We start from the raw sequence: 14,602 nt of genomic DNA, 5'->3' as shown, positions 1-14,602 counted from the left end.
TAAAAAATATTTGTACAACACCTATTAAATTTGTTTTTATGTTTTTTAAAGCACATTAACATAAAATAATAAAATTTACAATTTTACAAAAATTATGTAAAAAAAATTCTGTTAAAAATTTGTGGAGTTTAAAAAATATTTTTTTTACAACACCAGTAAAATTAGAGTTAAAATGACTTGATTTGTAAAAATTCTTAAATGTATGAATAAGGAGGAGAGATTAAAAAAACACATTAAAAATAATAATCAAATCCAAATTTTGGTAATCCATTTTAGGAAGTACCGTTTTAATTTGTAATTGTTTTATTATTATTGTTTATATGTTTGTTCTTGTGAAGACAATAGTTCCATTTTGGGGGTGTTTTGGAAGCGTTTATTGTCCAAGTGCAGACAGATTAATTTGTTTTTGTTTGTGGTCATCAAATGTACAAAGTCATTCATTCGAAAGCTGAAAACGTCTTTTTTGGACCTTTTCTTTCTATCCATCAAAACCAAATTCCAATTGACAAAGACCAATTCTGATCCTAGTGCGCCACCTAGCGGCAATCTCAGTTACCTCCCCTCCCATTACAACCCCCCCCCCCCCCCTCCATAATCATATTTTTTTTGTACGGCTAAATGAGGACAAAACATACATAAATAGCGACGACGCCAGGCTAGCAATTAGCTTCCAAACGCCTTGAAAAGATGTGCAAATTCAAAATACGACAGAATATTTAGTTTTTTTTCTCCACAAATACTTCAACTACAAACATTGATAGAAAGATGAGGGATAGTCACTTGAGACTAAATTTGACCCCATTTTTTTAAGGTCAATTCTGCAGGGCAAAACAGCTAACAAACACGCCACACCCAAATAAAAGCCAAATTAAAGAGATTCCTCGACGAAAAAAGATGGCGACAGGTTGAAAACACAATTACGAACGCTACCGAGATGAAAACAAAGGTGCAAAGATTATTTTTCTTCCTTTTCTTTTTACGTAACTAGCAATGGTGATGCTAACATGCAAATACCCGTTTCCCCAAAAAATTCAAACTTCTTTTCTTATTCTGTCGCCGCTGTTTGCCTTTAAAAGGTCAGCGATGACGTAAATTTTTAAAGGGGGAAAAAAATTCAATAGGAAAGAAAAGAGCCAAAAATAAGTAGCGCGCTAGCTTTTAACTAGCCTCCAATTTAGCCATTTCCTGCACGTAGATGCCGATGCTCTCGCTGTCAAAGAGAACAAAGTAAACCGTCTTGATGGTGGACGACATGGTGGCTACAAAGTAGCTGGAGATGGCCTTCAGGATCACCTGGGCCGCCGTCTGCTTGGGAAAACCGTTCCTAGAAGGACGGACGGGCCTGCCGTTAGCCTTCGCTAACCCTCAACCAAATTGCGGGGGGGCGGGAGGGGCTTTTTGAGAGTCTTTAGTGGGTCTACTGGTGAAAAACGTGCTGATTGAAACGTGCGCATCAAAAAAAAAGAGTTAATTCCTAAGTTATGGCTCGCTTGCTGAGATACTTGGTTCCATGTTTGTATTCCAAATCGTCTTTCTCCATTGAAACTAATGCAATTGCCATTAATCTGTTCAATGTAAATTTCTCCACTGTAAGACTAATAAAGGCATATCCAATCCAATCCAAAAAACATTTTTTATTGTTTGTAGCTGTGTATTTATGTATTTATTAACTCATTGACTGCCAGACGTGAAAAAAATGTGTCCGCTCCAGTGCCAGGGTTTTTGTCATTTTCACTGGAATTGCAGGACCCACAGAATACTTGAGTTTTGGGACTATACATCAACATTCAATGCAGCGTAAGAAACCTTAGGCTGAAAAAAAAGAGTTAATTCCTAAGTCATATGGGTCTGGAGTTATACGAGTTTGAAATGTGGGCGGATGTCCAAAATACAATACATCCATATTGGTTTATATAGCGCTTAAACAACAGCTGAAGCTGGCACAAAGCGCTAACATGGAAAAGCGGGAAATTCTTCCCCCTCATGGAAGGTCTGACCAGCGCTTTATCAGCACCCCCACAAGAAAACCCCCCAAAAAAATCGGGAATGGCAGTGAATGAAACCGGTTTTGGCAGTTGGGGAGGGGTTCAGGGTTCCCCTTACCTTCCGCTGCCGATAGACGGGAAGGCCACCGACTTGAGCTTCTTGTCGTCGGCCAGCGCCAGGCAGTTCTTCACCGTTTTGTCCAGCATGTCCTCGCACTTGTCCGAGCCCCACGCCGGACTGTTGCAGTGGATGACGTACTTGGCGGGAAGGCCAAAGCCGGCGGTCAACACAGCTGAAAACATCCCAAAAATATATATAGAATTATACAACGTCAAGTCTTCAATGGAGATAGAGGACGTTTTGATCGGTCCACGGTCCACTATGGAGTTCCTCAGGGCTCTATCCTAGAGAATCTTGAATTTTCTTTTTTCCCCCAACTACTTCAATGAAGATAGTGGACAGAGATACTTCTTATAAACACGCCCCCTATCAACCGTGGAGTCCCTCAGGGCTCTATCCTAGAGCACCTTGAATTTTCTTTTTTCCAATTAGTTCAATGAAGATAGGGGGGGTGTGTTCCTAGCAAGTATCTGCCGACTACCAACCGTGGAGTTCCTCAGGGCTCCATCCAAGAGCATCTTGAATTGTCTTTTTCCCCCCAACGACCTTCGCTGACGTGAAACGATTTTAATAAATCCGACTTAAGGGAGCTACTTGCCTCCCGCCACATCCAGCGGCCCGTTCTTCTTCTTGATCTCCAAGATGGCTTCGGCTAACTCCTTGCCTCCCTTCTTTTCCAGGGCAGAACCTGCGAAAGGAAGCAGTCCAGATCTCACAGGCGGGAAAGTCAAACACGGGCGGAGGAGGTTGCCGGCGGCCATGCTAGCAGGCGGACACATGCCAATACGGGACGTCGGATTGAAACTTGACGTTCGTGAGATACAGTGTGAAGGTTAGCTGGAATATTTGCTTAGCTTATTTAGACAACGGTGAGTCGTCTTTGGTTTTGCCTATCTTGAAATTAGCCTTTTTTTGCCCTGAATTTTGAAACGGGCGTTCCGACCGGACGTCTAAATCCATCCTCGGATCCGATAGGGCGGCGGTATCGCCAAATCAGCGTTTTTGCAATCTGAATCGGGTACGCTCGCTTGGGGTCAGTGTCAAAAAGGGGCGGGGGCAGAAGCGGCAGCTTTGGGGAAAGGCCGAAGCCAAGCTGGAACGTGATTGGTTCCTTTACCTACTTCACCGCCCGTATAGAGCGCCGAGTTGGTGGGGTGAACGACAGCGTCGCTCTCCACTATGGAAATGTCGGCTTGGACAACTTGCAACTACGAATGAACCACAAACAACACGGCGGTCAGACAACACGCGGCCATCACCACACCACGGGAAACCAGAGCCACGGAAGCCGGGCGGGGGAGGGGTGGTCGTTTGGTCAGAATGGCCAAAAATAATCAAATCAAAAAGGCGAACGGTTGCGATTTGGCGGCTTTTGACTAAGCGGATCGTCCACGTTTGGCGAGGAAAGTGAATGGGCAACTTCCTGTCGGGCAGGAACTGACAAAATGGCCGCCGGACAGGAAGTGAGCACATAGGAGGGTGCAAACATGGCCGCCGAGCGTTTCAAGGGGGCAGGGCGTGGAACGGGGAGGGGGCGGGGTCTCACCTAGATCATCCTTTAGCTCAAGTTCGGCGTTGGTGGGGTTGATGACCCCCTCCACGTCAAAGCCAGCCAAGTTACTGACCTCGCTGTGGATGAGGTTGAGCTGCGTGGGGTCAAGGTGGGGTCAAAGAGGGGCGGGGGGTCATGCAGCGAAAGAGCGACAAGGAGGAAGGAAGCAGAGCCGTTAAAACCAAGTTGACACCACCTGAGCCTCAATGGACGCCATTTTGTTTTGTATTTTGAAGTTGATCGTGGAATATTCGATGCGCCAATTAATTAATTAATTAATATTATTATTGATTTTTTTTGAAGGCTCAGGCCGCATCGTTTGGTTATCGTGTTAGTCTTGTCGTGTTTTCATTTGAGAAGCGCTGATGACGTCGGCCATTTTTCCCCCCTTTGAAATCAATTCTTCCCGATGAAAATAAAACATGAAGACGACCGCGTGAGGTCAATTCGGGATCGTTAAAATCCGGATTCATGATGTCATAACAATTGAAACGCTGACCAAAAAAAAAATGATTGGAATGAATTGATCTCCTGGCTAGGAGGGGGTTGCAACTCATTTAGCCTCCGAGTCTCTATTCAACATTTTGAATGATTTCAACTTACGACCGTTTGGTCGGAATGGAACTCGGTCGTAAGTCGGATGTTACCTGTATAAGGAAGCGGAGAGGAGGGGAGTGGTGCATTCAGGTACGCCTAGTTAAATCGAGACCCCATTTTGGGTTGTAAACCAAAGCATTAAAAACGGCATTTTTGGGTGAAAACTGAATCGGTCGAGGTTTGACTGGACTCGTTTGGCGTCATGGAGCCACGAATGGCGTCCCCACGGAAATTGACGGCGGCCATTGACTCAGCGCATCCCAAATGAGGACTTGGGGGCGGGGCTATTCAGCAGATTATTGCATTAAAAGAATAACGGCGGGGATAAAATCAGCCCCCAAAAAGCCTTCGGATGAATTTTTTTCCCCCGTCCGATGAAATCCCACAGGCAATGCCACGGGGGCCAAAATGAAAGGCCCCCATTGCGGCTTGGACTGACTTTTTGTCCCAAGAAGAGACTCTTGGTGGACAGGACGGTGAAGCTGTCCGCCGGGGAGCCTTCAGTGGTGCTGTCGGCCGACGCCGTCTTGCTAGCTTCGCCCTGTTTCTGCAAAGCGGGGGGTCGGAAGGGGGCGGTGATGTCACAAACGGGGGGCGTGTCCGACGAGGTGGCTTTCCTGTCCTACCTTGGCTTTGCCGGCGCCCTTCCTGGCGGCCATTTTCTTGGCGGCCGTCTTCTTCGCCGGTTTGGCTTTCTTCTCGGGGGCGGGCGAGAGGGGCGTTTCTAGCTTGCCTCTGGCGCCTCGCTTCTTTGCCAGAAGTTCGGGGTGGATGTTGGGCAGGACGCCGCCCGCCGCGATGGTCACGCCCTTCAACAGCTAAAATGGAGGAAAAAAATGAGATTTTGGGTGCGTTTGATTTTCATCCCGGGCGGTCCAGGTGGCGTAAGGCGACCGACCTGGTTGAGTTCCTCGTCGTTGGCGATGGCGAGCAGGATGTGTCGCGGCGTGACGCGTCCCTTTTTATTGTCTCGGGCCGCGTTGCCCGCCAGTTCCAAGATTTCAGCTGCGGAGGAGAAATGTCAATCGATGGACGTCACGGCGCCGGAACAAACCGCAACGTCCGCGGTGCGGTGAATAATAATATTAATAATAATAAATGTCATTTATAAGCGCCTTTCGAAACTCTCAAGGACAAATGTTTTGCTTTCAACATTTAGTTTGTAGCAGACGTGCACATTTCACCATGACGTCTCTGATCCACTGCTGAAAAGGATGCTTTGATCCTCTCCTCTTTCATCTAGAACTGCCTCATGTCACAAAGAGGGTACAGCAAGTGCTGAATAATAATAATAATAATAATAATAATAATAATAAGAAGAAGAAGAAGAAGAAGAATCCATTTAAGTAGTTTTTCCGTGGGTGAGCAGCGGCAGCCACACGCGCCAGCGTTCAGTCAACCCCGAGGTAACTCAAATCGACAGAAAGCTAGCTAATAGCCAGCCAGCTAGATAGCTAATAACCAACTAGATAGCTAATATATAGCCAGCTAGACAGATAGCAAATAAATAGCTAGCTAGGTAGTTTAGAAAGGCGCTTAGAAATTAAATGTATTACTATGATTATTATCAATGAAAAATACAAAAATTGATTCACCGGTGAGGTACTCCAGCACGGCAGCCAGGTAGACGGGCGCCCCCACCCCGATGCGGTACTTGGGCAGGCCGCGCTTGATGTAGCGTAGCATGCGGCCCACCGGGAAGATGACGCCCGCCTTGGTGGAGCGCGACGTCTTGGTTAGCTTCTTTTTACCTCCTCGACTGGACATCTTGTCACAATGACGCGATCGGGGCCTCCTGCGGCTACAAGGAAAACAAGAGCGCTTCATTGGACAACAAATTTGGCAATATAGCACCTAGTTTGACAACAGTTACCGTTTATAATAATAATAATAATACATTTCATTTATTTTTCATTCATTTATTCATTTATATTGCCTTTCAATTGGCTATCTATTGGCTAGCTAGCTTTCTATCTATTTGAGTTACTTCTGGGTTGACTGAACGCTGGCGCGTGTGCCCACTCACAGAAAAACTTATCCTGTGACTGAAAAGTGGCCTTGAGAGTTTTGAAAGGCGCTTAGAAATGAAATGTATTATTATTATTATTATTATTATTAAAAAGGGGGGGCAACCGCTACTTCTGGCTAATTGAAAATCCTTCACTCATTTTACCAGGGTACCATCAGGGGGCGCCATTTGTGTACACAAGCAATAAATAGGTGAGCTTTTATAATAATAATAATTATAAATTTCATTTATAAGCGCCTTTCTAAGTGCCCCCCCCTTCGAAAAAAATACCATCGGTAAATTTTAAAACATGGCGACCGCCGAGCTCGTGGAGGCTCATTAACTACAAACATAGTTGTCATTTTTGTGTCGTGGTGACACCTTTTAAGTATTAATACATAGCCCTCGCGTGCTTTTATGTCGCCCCGCGTTTAAATATCCGAGCTAGTTGTCAAATTGATTCCAAAAATTGATTTGTAATTAGCCAAAATGAATACTCATTAGACGTGTTGGCGTACTAATGAGAAAATGATCCAAAATGAAGCCCGAATGTTACCATACTCACATGTTTGGTCATCGATAGTCATTAAAATTCTTCAAATGGGATAATATGGCATCACGAGAGGGGTTATTGTGTTGTTTGGGGGTCACAATGAGGGTGTTGATGGCATCAACACCCTCACCGCGGTCATGTGCGTCAAGTGTGCAGGCCGACCCCGGCTCCATTTTGGAGCGGGAAAGCGACGTGAACGACCGCCGAGGTTAGCAAGCGGGAGGTGGAAACGAAACCGGGGTGGCGTTCGTCCCCGCGGCCCGACGCGGTGACGACAACCTCGGCCCGTTCGCGTCCCAAGCGGGCTTTGACATTCACGAGCATTTCCGCAATATGTCAGTCGAAGCGGCGTTGACGTTTGCGCTTATGTCGGCGGCGACGGTGGCGTCTCGCCGTCCCCCTCGCGAGAGCTCGCCACTTCGGCCTTCGCTCCGCTTCCGCCAGGTTATATGAAAATATCAATATCAACCCCCCAAAAAACACACACAACCGCGAGCAAATGGCGTACTTACGTCAAAGCCAAAACCGAGGACGAAGGCGTAAAATGTCTCCCGGTGACTCGCGAAGGTTCGGCTCGGCGATTCGCTGCGGTTGTGTCGGTCGCCTCCCACAATCCACAGCGAGACGAGCCGATAGCTGCCGGCCGACGACGACGCCACTCAGCGGGGGAGCAGCCGCCTCAACCTGCCCCGTGGCACCCGGGCTGGAATCCGTCGACTGCCCCCCCCAAAAAAAACAACAACAACAACGAAGAGAACAAACACATTAATTCCATCGGGAGGATCAGAAAGACATTTTTTAAAATATTGAACCGTTTTTTTAGAATGTTTCTGGTAACAATCCATGAGAAGTAAAGACCCCGCCTGTTTCAAATGAAGCTGAATTTATGATTGACTAACACAGGCAGGGGCGTATCAACATTTACTGGTGCTTAGTGGGTTAAGGGAACACTTGTCGCGTAGTGTGATTGTGAGTGAATTGAAAAATCGTTGTTTGTCAAAATTCATAAAGACGTAACATTTCCGGGGTTGCCACAGCAACGGAAGCCAAGCGACATAGTACGTACTGTCCTGTCAAAGAGCTTTTATTTCGGACATCAATTTCGCCATGTTTCATGTCAACGTGTAATGTTTTACTTTATGTTAAAATACTATATGTTGCTCCCCCAGTCGATAAATAAAGATTGGTTGTGTTGAATACGTAATTCATGGTAAATCATGGTCAAGCTGCAATGGCGGCATACGGCCACTGCGCGTCAGGCTTGAGCAACGCGACGGTGAATATAGCTCGGAGGCAGAAAGTTGACCTTGCGGCCAAGCATGTTTTGGTCGTGCAAATAAGCTGATCGTTACTAATCGAAATAGAAAAAAACATCATCCATCGGCTAAGGAGCGTTGCACTCAATGGCCAAATTCGATTATTATCAATTAAACGGGTCTGCTCATTTGTAGATGACGTTCAAGGGCGACCGTAAACTGACATCTTGAAATGATAATTTTACCAACTGTATCGTATATTGTGCTTATCGTTCACAACAAATCAATTATTTATTGAGATACAAGAGTAGAAAAAAAAGAAAACGAACACCGAGCTGGCTTTCTCAGTTGATTTGGGGTTTTGTTGCTGACGATTAAGATCCTATCGTGTTTTATGCACACTACTCTATCTGCCAAAGCATTTGGTAAACACGCGTTTACAGAGATAACATGATCGTTAAATGGATGACTGCACATCATGTTTGGCGTGCGGTGACACCCGATGAACATGACTTCATTATTTATGAGTTTAACGAGTAAGTACGTCATCTAAATGACTCCTGTGGGATATTCAAAATTTTACCTTGGCAGCGCTTTTGAAATATACAGATTAAAGAGTTATTCATAAAAACAACACATCAAGGAAATGAAAACAAATATCGATCGAGACTGTTCGAGGCGGCATGGACTGTTACTTCCGGGTACGCACCGGTCATGTGACCTGCAGCGGTCCAATCGGCGTGTCGCTGGGTTGTCTGTCAACAAAGCCCCTTCAAAGCCAGATGACCGCCCGGAAAATTGAACTTCGAGACCGAACACACAACAGCGGCAAAAGTGCGGTGGAGCGACGCGTCGTGCAGGTGAGCGATGAAGAAATACAAACGAGGAATTAAAAGTAACATCAGATGTTTAAGGATGTGTATATAAAATCGTCCTATCAAGTGACTTTAAAACTGGGGGTTATTTTGTCTTTTTTTTAAAGGGCCTAAATAGTAAAAAGTAAAATTTACCTTTGTGTACCCATGTAAATAAATACCCAACTTTGTGGGTGAGGTACTGGTTCGCTGCCATTTGCAGGGCACATATAGACAAATGACCATTCGCGCTCATCATCACACCCAGGGACAATTTAGGGTAGACATTTAACACACCAAGTATATTTTTGAAATGTGGGAAGAAGCCAGAGTACCCAGAGAAAAGCCATACAAACACAGGGAACACTTGACCTCGTGTCAATTCATGTTATCATTACGATCAGTCAAAATACTTTTCTTTTGAGTACGGGAATGTGTAAAATTGATCTTTGCTAATGATTTGTTGTTGTTTTTAGACATGAGGGGAGCACGGGTAAGCAGCAGGCAGGTAAGCGCTTCTTGACACACACGCACACCTGAGTTATTATATGATGATGTTGCTTATTGTCTGGATTGTCAGGTTGGTTCGGTTTCATCACACTTATTTTTATTTTGTACTTTTCTAGTTTTGTCGTGTATCGCTCAATTAACACATGACTCAATGGGAGAAAGACCAAAATGTCCATCATGTGTTATTATTATTATTATTTTAATTTTTGGTGACTGACACATCAGCATGTTGAGGACTTCTCGTAGAACAAAAAAAAACAGTTTTTGTTTTCTACACAATAGCTCCGCCAAGTGCGTTTCCTTACCCGGGGTTGGACTCTTCCTGCCAGATTAAAAAATTGACATGGTTGCACAGCAATATCAAGCTAAGTCACGTTGATTTCCAGAGAGCCTCTTAAGGTCCTCAACAATGCCACCGTTAGCCAAAAACTTGATAGCGGCGACCCCCGGGAACTTCCCCGCCCAAGAGATGAGTGCCAAATTCAGGAATTTTCAAAGCAAAGGACCAGTAAAGCAGATGTGACAAGAATAAGACAGGCTAAAGGGACTAGTAGCTTGTACTTGATGTTGCGTGACCATTTGTGAACGTTTGTTTTTTTGTCTCCTCAGGAGGCCTCTGGAGGTCTGTGGGATTCCGTGAAGAAAGCCGTCATTGTCATCGGATCCGGAATCCTGTTCCTGGCGGCGTTTGGTAATTCGTTGACATGGTGCGATTTCCTTCCTTTAGCCACATAGCACTCCATCTTGTTCTTATCTATGAGGGGAAAAATAGTTGTTGTTTTTTTTTGTGTGTGTAAATATCATGGACAAAAATCACGAGGAAATCTTGTCAAATGATGGCCGATGAGATACAGCGGCCATTTTCTATGTTTTGCAGGCATCTTCAGAAGTTTTGGGGAGCTTCGGGCGACTTTTGGCAGAATTTATGGACCAAACTCTACGTGATGTTTGAGGGCCACGACGAGGCCTTATTCTACATGGGTAAGGAGGATGGACTGGATTTCTTCAAAGGCTCAATCCCATATTTTGTTTCTGCGATAACAGATGATGGGGGTGACCACAAATCGATCTGTATGACATGTAAACATTTCCAGTGCACAATGACATGTACAGAATTGATTATCTATCTCTGGGAAGCATTATGCGTTAAATATTTTGATTTTATTTATTATTGTATCTATGTTTGTCTGTGACTGTAAAGTGTCATTGAGAGCTTTTAAAACCGCTTGAAATAAAACGCATTCTTGTTATTAAATATCTAAACGGAAGCGGAATAACATTCAAATTGGCGTTGACCAATGGAATGGCTCGGCCCGCTTGTTGCTAGGCAGAATTCGGAAGGTGCAAAATGGCCGTCCAATGGGAATTAAAGTGAAAAGAACTGTAATGTCATGACATCCACAGGCACGATGCTGGTTCCCAACGTGGTGTTTTGGGCATTTAACGCTCTCCTGCTACTAGTGGACACCACGGGGAAGCCAACTTTCATCACCCGCTACCGAATCCAAGCCGACAAGAACAACCCGGTAGGTTTTGGCCATGTACGGTAAATGTGACGCAACGGCGTGATGCGTTTAAGTGTACTCCGTCACGCTTGAGTCAAAGTGGTTAGAAAGTTGCACGGTTGGTTTATTTTTAGTCGGGATCAATGAAGCGTTAAAATGATTCGACGCCCTGCGTGGCTACTTTGAGACTGGGAATTTGAACATAATAATTACAATAATATATATTGTTTTTGAGTCACAGTTCATGGGTTGTGAGTGTGCGCGTCTGTGTATGGAGTCTCAAAGTCCTATCACATCCCTGATAGATAGTTGATAACGTGTGCTAGAAGTTACTCTACAGGCGTTATCTTATCAGAGTAACGATTTACTTTTATTTATTTTATTGATTTATTTTGCATTTTGGACTCACACTGACATAATTAACCCGATTTGTTTTTCTCCCCGAAATAACGCAGAAGTAGGCCAGGATGTTGTCAAAAAAAGGAGGCAATTTAGCTGCTGGTGCTGTAGCGCTCCAGCAGAGGGCGCTGTGAAAATGTGACAGACCGCCATTCCTGATTTTTTTCCGGTTTTTTTTCTTCACTGCTTGGGTGCTGATAAAGCGCTGCCCAAGGCCTCTGGCAATATTTTTTCTTTTCCACAAGGGGGTAGATTTTGCCTTTAGTCCATATGAGCTAGTTTTGAAAGGCGCTTAGAAATGAATTATTATTATTATAGCACTATATACACCAATATGTATATACAGTAATAACTCAGCTTACGAACTTCAATGGTTGCCAGAGTGTGTCAGGCTAAAAGTTCGTCTTCCAAACATGTATTTCCCATAAGAAAGCATTAAAATGAGAATAATCCGTTCCCAGGTCCCCATAAAACACACTTTTTCTACTAAATAAGCCTTAAAATCACACAAAATATACCTTATTTTATGTCTAATAAATGTGTTATTGTATTGTAATGAAAGAAATAAACTGTACTGTATAATAAAGTCGTTTTATTGACCTTTGTGATGGTTGTTGATGTAGTTGCCTCTTGATATCCGAGTGAAGTTGCCGCGCTTTCTCGGCGATAATACCCTCACTCACAATGTCCCCTGCCAGTTGCTTTTTTTGTTAAACCAAATCAACAGAGGTTTCTCAACCTGTTCTATTGCCTGAGACTGTTGCTTAGACAACACAGAAACACCCTTAGCCACACGTAGCAATGGTGGACTTAGCATACTGGCACTGGGACACTAAGTCATCCAAACAGAACACCTGGTTCGCGTTATTTGATCATCTCCATCTTCTGCTCGACCGTCATTTTCGTTTGTGTCCTCTTGGGCTTCACGCTAGCCTGCGGTGGGATGTTTTTTGGTCCAAAAAAAGCAAAAGTACTCCACTCGATAACAAACCACATCTGCACCGAGTGCACTCAAAGAAAGCTGAGGTATCAATCTATTGCACTGTATTTTGGACAGCCAGCGTCATTTCAAGCTCATATAACGCCAGACCCATCTCACTTAGGAATTAACTCTTGGTTGTGATTGGCCGCCTGTTGTCCAGGTGGAGCCGGAGAAGCTGCGTCACACTTTGAAGACGGTGGTGTTCAACCAGTTGTTCATTTCCGCGCCCGTGGTAGTGGCCGCTTACCACCTGACCCGTTGGAGAGGAACCCCCTGCGGACCTCAGCTGCCCACCCTCCGCTGGGCCCTCGCTGAGCTCACCATCTTCTCCATCTTGGAGGAAGTTCTCTTTTACTACTCGCACAGGTAGCAAAAGACATTTAAAAACTTTTATAACTAAGGGTGTCAAAGTCATTTTTGTGGGTGTGTTCCCTTCCCCGTCAAGACTGTTCCACCATCCAACTCTGTACAAGCGCTTCCACAAGCAGCACCACGAGTGGACCGCCCCCATCTGCGTGGTGGCCACCTACGCTCACCCGCTGGAACATTTGGTAGGTTTCGCGCTACCTTCACGTTTTTCGATGACTCTTCGGGTCTCCCTGGAAGAGACAGAGAGTCACAAAATACAGTCAACTTTTCGTCACCCCTTTATTTGAGTGCAGACTTGGTTTGTTATCGAGTGGAGTACTTTTGCTATTATGGGATCGAAAACGAGCCCACCACAGGCTCGTGTTAAGACATTAAAGAAAATGACGGTCAAGCAGAAGGAGATCATCGAAAAACACCAACAAAGTGTGCGTTTGTGTGACTTAGCGTCCCAGTACCAGTACGCTAATTGCTACGTGTGGCTAAGGGTGTTTCTGTGTTGTCTAAGCATCGGTCTCAGGCAATAGAAGAGGTTGAAAAACATCTGTTGATTTGGATGAATGAAAAGCAGCTAGCAAGGGACAGTGTGAGTGAGGGTATTATCACACGGCAACGACATCAACGACCATCGCAAAGGTCAATTAAACAACTATTATACAGTACAGTTTATTTCTTTAATGACAATACAATAGCACATTTATTACACATCAAATAATGTCTATTTTGTGTAGTTTTAAGGCGTAATTTAGTAGAAAATTATGTTTTATGGGGACCAGGGAACGGATTATTCTCATTTTAATGGCTTCCTATGGGAAATAAATGTTTGGCCTTACACACACTTTCTGGGAACCAATTGAGTTCGTATCACTGCAAGACATTTTTGCAGATGCAATGTACATTTTTTTTGCGACCCATCAGTTCTCCAACCTGCTGCCGGTGGTGCTGGGCCCGGTTCTGCTGTGCTCGCACGTGTCCAGCACGTGCGCGTGGTACTGCTTGGCGCTGGTCACCACCACCATTTCCCACTGCGGCTATCACCTCCCTTTTCTGCCCTCGCCCGAGTTCCACGACTTTCATCATCTCAGGTGGGCTTTTCCTGGAGAACTTTCCGGGTCGTCGTCATGTACTCACGTTAACCCCGCCCCCATCGTGCCTCCTCCCCTCAAGGTTCAACCAGTGCTTCGGCGTTTTCGGGGTTTTGGACCGCCTGCATGGCACCGACGCCAAGTTCCGGGAGACCAAGCAGTACGAACGCCACGTTTTGCTCATGGGACTCACTCCACTGACTGACAGCATCCCCGACACGCCCACGAAGGCTCACTGAACGCCCGTCACGCCCGCTAAGGCCCACTGAAGGCCCGTCACTCCCGCTAACAGACCATTGACCCGCCCATCACGCCCGCTAAGGCCCACTGAACGCCCGTCACGCCCGCTAATGGACCGTTGACCCGCCCACCACGGCCACTAAGGCCCATTGAACGCCCGTCAAGGCCCACTGAACACCCATCACGCCCGCTAATGGCCAATTGACCCGCCCGTCACTTTCGCTAAGGCCCAATGAACACCCGTCACGCTTTTTTGTCTTTTAAGACCTGTTGATCAATTTTTGTTCAATCATTTTTGAAACTGACTGACAACCATTTACAATTTTATGAGAAAAGGTCCGAATTGTAACAATGGCTACATTTGCTGCTCCAATCGCGTTAGCGATGACTGATTCATCAATAAATGATCTTATTTTGACAATCCGAGGGGAAGAAATGATGACTCGGCAGCCCAAGTTTTTGAGGTGGGTTTTTTTTGTCCATTTTTTTTTAATTAAAGGGGAGAGAATGGAGAAAAAAAAAGCATTACTACAAATTACAAATAACACTAATAATAATAATAATAATAGCCAATCACATCAGCCTACAA

At 45.1% G+C, this 14,602-nt stretch overlaps 2 protein-coding genes across 3 annotated transcripts; one reads left to right on the top strand and one right to left on the bottom strand.

The window, feature by feature from the left end:
• Positions 1-359: 359 nt before the first annotated feature.
• Positions 360-7,667, bottom strand: macroh2a1 (macroH2A.1 histone). Of its 2 annotated transcripts, none has more exons than XM_089016695.1 (9): positions 7,329-7,667; positions 5,851-6,056; positions 5,154-5,260; positions 4,882-5,073; positions 4,695-4,802; positions 3,653-3,752; positions 2,705-2,794; positions 2,104-2,278; positions 360-1,324 (listed from the first exon to the last, which is right to left on the bottom strand). In XM_089016695.1, exons 2-9 carry the CDS (start codon positions 6,020-6,022, stop codon positions 1,159-1,161), a joined length of 1,110 nt encoding a protein of 369 aa, XP_088872821.1. In that variant the 5' UTR covers positions 6,023-6,056; positions 7,329-7,667; the 3' UTR covers positions 360-1,158. The 2 variants fall into 2 exon arrangements, with proteins under 2 accessions (XP_088872821.1, XP_088872822.1); XM_089016696.1 differs by lacking the exon at positions 3,653-3,752 and adding an exon at positions 3,224-3,314 and having other exon boundaries at positions 7,329-7,664.
• Positions 7,668-8,827: 1,160 nt separating this feature from the next.
• On the top strand, positions 8,828-14,449 carry faxdc2 (fatty acid hydroxylase domain containing 2). Its single transcript, XM_089016415.1, has 9 exons — positions 8,828-8,932; positions 9,403-9,434; positions 10,046-10,143; positions 10,314-10,417; positions 10,841-10,962; positions 12,483-12,688; positions 12,768-12,873; positions 13,607-13,773; positions 13,856-14,449. The coding sequence occupies exons 2-9, from the start codon at positions 9,405-9,407 to the stop codon at positions 14,010-14,012; spliced, it is 990 nt and encodes a 329-aa protein (XP_088872541.1). The 5' UTR covers positions 8,828-8,932; positions 9,403-9,404; the 3' UTR covers positions 14,013-14,449.
• Positions 14,450-14,602: the final 153 nt, after the last annotated feature.

Source organism: Hippocampus bargibanti, linkage group LG16, assembly GCF_051943395.1.
Source record: "Hippocampus bargibanti isolate YZ-2025 linkage group LG16, ASM5194339v1, whole genome shotgun sequence".
Taxonomy (NCBI): domain Eukaryota; kingdom Metazoa; phylum Chordata; class Actinopteri; order Syngnathiformes; family Syngnathidae; genus Hippocampus; species Hippocampus bargibanti.
This window is presented reverse-complemented; position numbering and strand designations above follow the sequence as displayed.

Bases quoted from the DNA above. Each gene is read 5' to 3' on its own strand.
- macroh2a1 (XM_089016695.1), bottom strand. From the start codon at position 6,022: ATGTCCAGTCGAGGAGGTAAAAAGAAGCTAACCAAGACGTCGCGCTCC. The intron at 2,795-3,652 runs GTGAGACCCCGC...TTCCTTTCGCAG, and splicing joins TGAGCTAAAGGATGATCTAG to GTTCTGCCCTGGAAAAGAAG. The intron at 2,279-2,704 runs GCAAGTAGCTCC...GGATGTTTTCAG, and splicing joins GCCGCTGGATGTGGCGGGAG to CTGTGTTGACCGCCGGCTTT.
- faxdc2 (XM_089016415.1), top strand. From the start codon at position 9,405: ATGAGGGGAGCACGGGTAAGCAGCAGGCAG. The intron at 10,144-10,313 runs GTGCGATTTCCT...TATGTTTTGCAG, and splicing joins TTTGGTAATTCGTTGACATG to GCATCTTCAGAAGTTTTGGG. The intron at 10,963-12,482 runs GTAGGTTTTGGC...CCTGTTGTCCAG, and splicing joins AAGCCGACAAGAACAACCCG to GTGGAGCCGGAGAAGCTGCG.